The sequence below is a fragment of the Lycium barbarum genome, chromosome 8, assembly GCF_019175385.1.
Source record: "Lycium barbarum isolate Lr01 chromosome 8, ASM1917538v2, whole genome shotgun sequence".
Classification (NCBI taxonomy): Eukaryota; Viridiplantae; Streptophyta; class Magnoliopsida; order Solanales; family Solanaceae; genus Lycium; species Lycium barbarum.
The window spans coordinates 19,483,797-19,492,752 of NC_083344.1; the positions used below are offsets into that span (position 1 = coordinate 19,483,797).

An 8,956-nucleotide genomic window follows, 5' to 3' on the forward strand; every position below is an offset into this window, starting at 1 on the left:
ATGCCTACCATTCCTATTCCCACCACAGTTAGTCCTCAACAAGGTGGTACGAGTTCCATAGGTGGGCCGGTTCAAGCGTCAGATCACGGTAGTAACCCAACCATCCCTGAATTATCTCCCATTGCACCTGATCTGAGCAGCCCAATAGATGAGGGTACATCAAACCAGAGCAACATTATCAGCGAAGAAGAGTCCAGTAGTCGTCGTAGGCAGCAGACACTTACACTTGTTACTCTTACTCCTGCAGGGTTAGTCCATGCTTGTATTTTTTTTTATATATAATTTGTGGTAGGCCTTGAAATAATATTTTCAAATTTATGCAGGTTGGAACCTTCTAAAGAATGCTCTAATACCATATCCGCATCTTTCAAAAATCAACTTGACCAATGGAATCAATTGGAAAGGTGTCTCACAAGATACTAGAGATTTTTTTGGGGGGAATTCAAGGTATAACTGTCATCATAATTCGTTTTATAAGTGTATTATCTTTTATAGTTAGGATACTAATAATATTAGTTTACAAACTGTTTTCAGAAGACATACCATTGGGACTCTTCGATTCCTGAGAGTGTAATAAAAAAACATTGGAATACTAAGGCAGCAACAAAGTATAGGAATTTCATTAGCAAAATTAAACAAAAAAGGATTAAGCCGGATTATGTGTCTGATAATGTGTGGGAACGTTGGTTGCAACTTTGGGCGGATCCTAAGTGTGTTGAAAAGTCAGAAATAAATGCAAAGAATCGTTGTGGAGGGAAAGAAGTTGCTGCCGGGACTCACACAAGTGGCTCTATCTGCATTGGGGAGCATCGCAAGAGACTTGTAAGTATATATTTTTTCATACACTCTTAAATTTTTTATATTTACTACTTGAAAAATACTACTTGAAAATTGCTTTTTCAAGGTGTTTTTTGTAGTTCTTGATTCTGGTTTACCTAGGTATATATATTGCTATTTTCTTGATTACTATGTTGTTGTCTTTCTTGAATTATTTAGGTTTGTCTATTGTTGGTTATACTGCTATTGTTCTTGGTGTAATTTTCTGAAATGAGTAACTTTTGCATAGGCTGTTGCAAAGGGTCGAGATCCAACACCAGGTGAGGTACATTTGCACGTCTATACACATGATCATGATGGAGAATCTTTTGTTGATGAGCGTGCCCGAGCTGTCCATGTAAGTTCAAAATTTTCTAATTTCAGAATTAATTTAATTCATCTAAGGCAGACTCATCATCTTCCGACAGCATCCAAGGCTGCTTAGGACCCTGGAGGAATGTAAACAAGCAAAACAAAAAGATGACCATAATATGAATGCAAACATTCTAATTCAAAGAATTGACAGGGAAAGAAAAAATTGATCCACGGTTATTAACTTATCACCTTACCAATAAAAAAATCAACCATAAGTTTTATTATGAATATAAAAATGGACAAAGGACAGAAGACAGTTGATCATGAACTATTTTCGATCATTATACTGAAGTAAAATCACTTTTTAAGGGAACTATGTTATAAATTTCCAGCATGTTATTTCTCCAATAATGCGTAAACTGGTATCTGGCATCTCCACTTAAGCTTGTAGCAACTGTTTTCGACATGATATGTTTTCGACCTGCTTTTTAACCATTTCATGAACCTTGCACCTTTCTGACAAAGCAACTCAGTACTAATGCTTGCTAGCACTTAATTAAACAACTTTCTCCTTTCAACATGACGTATCTCTAATACTGAGACGCTCTTCTACGATCCACGTTCTAATTATTTCTTGACCACAGGTACCAGTTTATTATTTAATTTACTTAATAAATTTTGCTGCGGTTGCTTAAGCAAGTCCTAAGCAGCCTTGGATGCTGTCGGAAGATGATGAGTCTGCCTTAGATGATGTTGGTCAATTTAATTTTTTCTTGATATAAACAGTCTACTAGACAGGAAGAACTGAAAAGTAGTATCAGTAATGACTTAAATCAGTAGGAAATAGCCTGAAATTGTCCTTCTATTTGTTGTTTAGGAACTCTAATTGTCTTTGTTTTCATGTTCTGTTACTTGACTATGAGACAGTGTATATGATCATTTATATCCAAGTTGTATGAAACTCTTTTTTGTTGGTCATCATGAGACTTCAATTCCAACGAAAAATGGATAAATATATCTGCTCCCTTATCTTTGGAATTCATTTCTCTTTTTATTTGGTAAAATTGAATGGTTAGTATTCTTGATGTTTTAATTTCACTACTTATTACAGGAAAGATATCAAGAAATATTACGGTTAAAATCACAGTCTCAGTCTGATATTGATCAATGTGAAGTATATTACGAAGCTGCTGGGGGAACAAGGAAGAGAAGAATATATGGTCTTGGATCTCAAGCACAAAGTTATTATGAGCCGAATCTTTGCGTCAATTCCGGCATTAATGCTTCAGCATCAGCAGCACCTTCAACTTCTCAATCAGCACCGACAGAAAATATGGAGGAGTTAGTGATGCGATTGATTCCTACACTGACTAATCGCTTGCTTCCTTTATTTATTGAGAAGTCACGCGGAGTGATTTCTTCACCATCACATCATCCAAATACTCCTATCGACAAACCATCAGTTGTGACACCCATAGTGCCTCCTCCTACTACTGCTAACGTTGATGATGTTGATCCTTTAGTTTCTGATGATGATCGTAGTCCTTCACCCATGCATTAGTTTTTTATGTTATTTGCTTTTTGCTGGAAAGAACAAAATTATGCACTGACAATACTTGATGGATGTGTGGGTTCTTTTGGTAGTTGATAGCTTGGTGTTGTCGGTGTTTTGGACTTAACGATTAGGATTCCGCTATCTATTTTATGTGAATGTCAGTTATTTTTAAGGGTATTTATTAATTTGTATTTAGTATGTTTCAACAGGTGTATTTAAAAAAAAAATCGGAAAAAAAATATTTGTGACAGATTTGCGACGGATTTTGGTCGTTGCTAGAGGGAAAACAGTAGGCTACAGACTGCGACAAACATTTTATTGTCGCTAAATGCAGGCACAAATAATTCAAATATTTTGCGACGGATTAGCGACAATGGTTTTCGTCGCTAATTTACTAAAACGACGAAATGAAATATGAAATTAGTCACGGAATTCATAACAATAGCAACAAAATATTCCATTGCTATAATGTGGAACGGATCTCATACGACGCTACTCTGTCGCTAAGTTTGCTACGAATTTCATTCTTCTGTCGCTAATAGGTTAGCAACGCGCAAAATCGTAACAGACGACATTCCGTCGCTAATCTATCGCAACACATGTTTAGCAACAGATATATGCTGATTAGCGACGGAATACGTCCGTCACTAAACGCTGTTTTTTTTTTGTAGTGCCTAAGAGTTCAGCTTTTGGACCCCGAAGATCATAGAGTTGTGTTACAGAATAAAGACAAATCATCCTTCGTAGCTGGAAAAAAGAAGAAGAAGAAAGTAGTTTCATGATCCCTATCTATTGCAGCTAAAGGAAGGGATTTACAGGCATAAATCTATGGCTTTTGAACAAGGGGAAGATAATGGTACTCTAAAGTACCAAAGAAAATTATGTGTCCCAGATAGACGCAAAGAGAAGATTATGGCAGAGGTGCAAAGTTTCAGATATTCTACCTAACCAAGCTTCACAAAGATGTATTATGATCTTGAGAAGATTTATTGGTGGGATGACATGAAGAAAAAAAATGTAGCAGATTATGCGACTAAGTGTCCAAATGTTAGCAAGGGAAACCTTGCCATAGTTCAACTGAGTTTAGGCAAATCTCGGGTAGGCGGGGCAAATCTCAATGCTGAGTCTAAGCAAATCCCATGCGGTGAGGCAAACCTCAGCGAAGACGCTGAGTCCATAAAAGGGGGTGTATGTGACACCCCAGCTTAGGAGGGAAGTCCCATACCGGCTTCACAGGAGAGGAGCTGAGTATATAAGTAAGCATGTCTTACTTCCTAGTGACGCGTTTTAAAGCTGTGTGGGCCTAGGCCCAAAGCGGACAATATCACTGGGCTGGGCTGTTACAGATGGTATCAGAGCCACTCCTGTGTCAGCCTTGTCGATGGTGGGCCAGAGTTCAACTGAGTTTAGGCAAATCTCGAGTAGGCGAGACAAACTAGTGCTGAGTCTAGAAAAATCCAATGCGGTGGGGCAAACCTCAGCGAGGACGCTGAGTCCATAAGAAGGGGTGTATATGACACTCCAGCTTAAGAGGAAAGTCCCACATTGGCACAACAGAGGAGAGATGCTGGGTATATAAGTAAGCATGTCTTACCTCTTAGTGATGCATTTTAAAACCGTGCGGGCCTAGGCCCAAAGCGGACAATATAACTATCGAGCTAAGCTGTTACAGAAAGCTTTTCTTGGACTGCATTGTATCCACGGTAATGCCCTCAACAAGGATAATTGCACAAACTTAATTCAGAAGTTGAAAAATATTTACTCTTATATAAGTCCGAATTTGTTCTTTTTTCTCTGTCTTCTGACAACTGATTAATTCAATTTCAAAAGTTAAAACGTTTTCATGGATACAAGTCCCCGATTGGAAGAAATCCAAGGCTACAACTTTCATGTTTACCTTTACTGGCCTTTGAATAATCTTTCTTTTATTTTCAGCACAAATATCTCCTCTGCTATTCCTTTCTTTTATGAATTGAGAGATGAACACTCCAATCTTCTTTTCTCTAATTATCCTCAAAGAATTGATGGTAATAAATATTTTATTACATTTGTTCAAAGCTAGAGGAGTGGTTTCCCGTGATTTGGACTGTGTCAAGAACCACCCTTCACAAAGACATACTTAACTATAAGATGAAGCATGAAAGAGCTTAATTCAAATTATATCTTTTTGACTAATGAGAAGCTTGTAAACTCCTTTTATATTTTGTCTGCAACTTGTATAATCTGAATTGTGGCTTGAAATAGTAAGATGTTTAAGGCAATCATGCTCTGCTTTGAATCGTTCTGGAATATCAATTTAGCTACCTTTGGATTGACACAAATTTTAAGATTTGATTGACTATTTTATGTGCAATAAAAGTTGTCACCTAAACTGTCAAAAGACATTGCTTAGGTTGAAAACAAAATAGTTGCAGTCTATTGTAGGGTAGCTAATATTCCTTTTTTTTTTTTTTTAAATCTTTTTCGAAGCAGGGCAGCTAAGTATTATAGATGTGTATTATTTTTGGGGTGTTAAGAATGAAATTGAATCAACAACTTAGGGAACTGCAGCAGTCCATGAGGTAGAAAAACATGAATATGATGCAAAAAAGGGAAAACTTGGTATATTGAACAGGTTTTTCAATCATATATATATATGCGCGGATGCGCCTTATGTCCATAGATAGCTACCCTACACTCTCTTAGTGTAAAGCATCATAATCTATGAAAATGTCTCAAGGAAAATTGTGCCTTGAGAGTCACTGATCATCTGGCGGATTTTACCCCTTGGGTATTTCCCAAAAATAATAAAAAGAAAAATATGAATTGCAAATGACAGGTGAGACAGAGATTTAGTCTTTCTGATTAATTTCTTTTGACTGTAAAAATTGACAATATAATAGTAGTATCATTTAAAAGCAGTATATGTGTGTACCTACAAAACATAGAGTGGTAAAATTTGCTTCCAGTATTTGGTTATGGTCATTTTGTGAATCTTACTGCACTTTTTAAATTTATTTGTTCTGAGTTTAAAAAAAATCAGTGGGTTGTGTTCACATTCTCATTGTTTTTGCTTCTTTTTCTTTTGTCTCATAACAGTTGTGAATTGGTGAGCTTAATCCCGAAAAAGTCCCTCTCAATTATTTGGAGCTTGTTATTTATAAGGTAACACTTTTGTTGTTTCACCATTTTCTAATTTTCACACAAGGAAAAAAGAGTAAAAATAATCGATATGTGTCTCGAAGGTTATGTTTTTTTTTTCTTTCGAAGGTTATGTTTTTTGTCATCTTCAACGGATATCTTATTTTCCCTAATTTTCCAGAAGAGTGTATAAATATATAACCTCAACTTTTGTAGTATAAAGTCTTTTTGTCGTCCTTATCTTTGGTGGCCCATACTAATGATTCTTTTCTTTGATATAAGTCTGAGGATATGTATGGACGCATGTGACAATTAATTAGGATATTTGAAGGCCTCACCTAGACCATTTTTTGGTTTTTTATTTTATCTTCTTTTCTGCCGGGCTTATTTTCTTTTCCATATTGCTTTGTATGTGTCCTTATGTTGAGGTCTATCGAAAATAATCTCTATATTTTTTAAGGTAATGTAAAATCTGCATATATTCTATCCTTCTCAGACACCATTATGTGAAATTTCACTGACGTGTTGCTGTTGCTGTAAAAGCTTTTATCCTGTTTAAAGGAGAATATCTTTTTTTGGTCCGGTGGAATTATTTTGGCAAATGAATAAGCAGTGAGAGGATGAGAAAGAAAAAAGAGCGGAAGAGGTGGGTAATGTTATTATCTGATCCCATCATTCTTCTGTGCTTGGACCCGAACCAGGAACTGCTTTGGAATCTGGGCGCACGAGGCACGACCCATTGTCATTCTTAGAATAATGGCGGCCATAGTAATGTTCCCCGGCGCTAGTCTGTATGTAAAGTCACAGCTATCATTGTGGCCTTCCATTAGAAAAGAATCAAAGTATCTTCTTCCTTCTCAGCCACTAAGTCAACATTTCTCTTCTTCCTTATTAATTCGGCAACCAATTCGTTATTCCCAAACTGTATCTTGTTATCCTGATCAGTCTTCTTCGCCAAGGACTCGGTTGAACCTCAATCCCTCAACGAAGCTCTTTGTTAGCGGTCAAGCTTCTTTTTCGTTCCTATTTGCTATTTCCACTTTGTACTTCTTTTGTTGAAATGTTAATTTCATTTTGTAGGACTCTCATTTCGCACAACTGAAGAGAGCTTAAGAAACGCCTTCAACAACTTCGGGGAGCTCGTGGAAGGTAACAAGAGAAAAAGATCCATTCATTTTCATTCCTACTTCACACTCATGACTCATCAGTCATATCTTGTTTGTATCCTGTGACTATTTTGTTGTACCTTACAATGCAATTGCTTCCGTATTAACAAAAATGAGAACTCATATGAGAATATGTTGAGCGTTGCTGTTGGTAAACTTAACCAAAACTGAACACACATAATTAATTGAGTAAAACTTGCAGCTAGCATACAGATGATTTGTTAAGAATTTCTAAAATATGTATCTTGTATTTTGCAGTCAATTTGATGATGGACAAAATTGCCAACAGACCAAGAGGATTTGCTTTCCTTATATTAGCTATGCTACGGAGGAGGAATCACATAAAGCAATTGAGGGAATGCATGGCAAGGTAATAGCGTCTTAAACCAACATTGATCCTATCTAACTCAGCCATATATAATAAGGGGGTAAGTATTATCATCTTCAGACGATGTATCCAACAAGCAAATAAGTTTTTCAAAGGTATATCACCTTCACAGTGTTCTATCAACATAATTGGTAGAATTTCATTGGTCATTAATAACTATTTAACTCTTCAACTCAATTATTAGCAAATATTCTAATGGTGGTATTAGACCTTTTGGCTCATTCCTTAGAATTTTGTCAATAACCGAGAAGAAAAGTTAGAAGTAAGTTTTCAAGCAATATCAAAAGCCCAAAAATTCTTCATGGAGAGTGTTCTATAATGGGCTTCAGATGGACAAGAACGATTGATTCAAATAAATCAAGACACAAGCAGTCCAAAATTGAGGCGCAATACAGTGGTTTCCGATTTATCACTTCAACATCAAGCTCAAATTACGGAAATATGGTTGTTGCAAAAAACTTTTACCTGAAAGCAACAGACCTGGATCTTCTGAGTTTTACTCCTTGGACATGTATACATTGCACTGGTGAGAGATTTGGTGCGACAAGAAGTGTATACAGTTCGGATTTCCAGCTCTATTACTGAGGAGAAGTTCCGGTGGGTCGCCGGAGTTACAACTGACCTTCATAATTGAGGCTTGGTTGAAAATGATCGGGACTGATTTTGATTTGGGGCTATTCCGTTTTGGTTTTAGTCTTTTACTTTTGCTTTTGCTTCTGCTTTTGCTTTTGCAGATCATTGATGTTTTTACTTTCTTGTTTATTATGTACTACTATTAATAAAATATCCTCCACTAAGGTTTACTTAGTGGTTTCCAAAAAAAAAAAAAAAAAAAAAACTCAGCCATATATATCCTTCATTCTGGATGATATTGTTCACTGAAGAGTGAAGAATCTATTGTCATATAACATAGAATTATACTGCAATCTTAAAAGTGGCGTATGGCCTCCGTCCTTCTTTTGTCCAGAAAAAATCAATTTATGTGCATTCCAGATGGGGCAGTAAGTTCTCTGGGCTCGATATGCTTTCCTACATCTTTTGGGGTTGAAGATAGATGTCCAATGAAGATAGACAGTTAAAAAAGAAAACAAGGTTGATGACTTTAGGTGCCAAGTGGGTGCGTGACAAGTTCACATATTGGATACAGGTCTTGGTGTGGGTTTAGAAAATTTCATCTGGCTTCCCATAATTTATTATTTGATAGATTGATAAATGAAAACTATTAAATGCATCAGAATTGATAACAACCTACATCAGCTTTAGCCGATAGAGCGCTGGATTTACTGTCAATGAAATATTATTGCTGTAAAAAATGGAGTAAAAGTGAAGTTCTGACAAAAGATGGAATAATTAGCGTCTCTTTACTGAAGAAATTTTTTGCTCTGCGTGCGTGGAAGATCAGAACACTGCCTGTGTGAGCGGAATGGTTTTTGTATAATTTTGTACTGAATAATGTTGGTGTTAGATAAATCTATTCATATAGTCGACCCCTATTTGTTAGTGCATGGAAGTGAAGCAAGTCATCTTTGTGTGACATGACGATGTATGACAAATAATTTTCAATGAAATAGTGTGAACTGGATGATGATAGGTTAT

General features: G+C 36.3%; 2 protein-coding genes across 2 annotated transcripts; both read left to right on the forward strand.

Moving 5' to 3' along the window:
- On the forward strand, positions 1-2,692 carry LOC132607741 (uncharacterized). Its single transcript, XM_060321824.1, has 5 exons — positions 1-248; positions 324-404; positions 645-822; positions 1,067-1,174; positions 2,243-2,692. Exons 1-5 carry the CDS (start codon positions 1-3, stop codon positions 2,690-2,692), a joined length of 1,065 nt encoding a protein of 354 aa, XP_060177807.1.
- A 3,474-nt stretch (positions 2,693-6,166) lies between these two features.
- Positions 6,167-8,658, forward strand: LOC132606016 (serine/arginine-rich splicing factor SR45a-like). Its single transcript, XM_060319316.1, has 4 exons — positions 6,167-6,809; positions 6,887-6,955; positions 7,231-7,342; positions 7,690-8,658. Exons 1-4 carry the CDS (start codon positions 6,563-6,565, stop codon positions 7,943-7,945), a joined length of 684 nt encoding a protein of 227 aa, XP_060175299.1. The 5' UTR covers positions 6,167-6,562; the 3' UTR covers positions 7,946-8,658.
- Positions 8,659-8,956: the final 298 nt, after the last annotated feature.

Bases quoted from the DNA above. Each gene is read 5' to 3' on its own strand.
- LOC132607741 (XM_060321824.1), top strand. From the start codon at position 1: ATGCCTACCATTCCTATTCCCACCACAGTTAGTCCTCAACAAGGTGGT. The intron at 249-323 runs GTTAGTCCATGC...AAATTTATGCAG, and splicing joins GTTACTCTTACTCCTGCAGG to GTTGGAACCTTCTAAAGAAT. The intron at 1,175-2,242 runs GTAAGTTCAAAA...TACTTATTACAG, and splicing joins AGCGTGCCCGAGCTGTCCAT to GAAAGATATCAAGAAATATT.
- LOC132606016 (XM_060319316.1), top strand. From the start codon at position 6,563: ATGGCGGCCATAGTAATGTTCCCCGGCGCTAGTCTGTATGTAAAGTCA. The intron at 6,810-6,886 runs GTCAAGCTTCTT...TTCATTTTGTAG, and splicing joins AACGAAGCTCTTTGTTAGCG to GACTCTCATTTCGCACAACT. The intron at 6,956-7,230 runs GTAACAAGAGAA...TGTATTTTGCAG, and splicing joins CTTCGGGGAGCTCGTGGAAG to TCAATTTGATGATGGACAAA.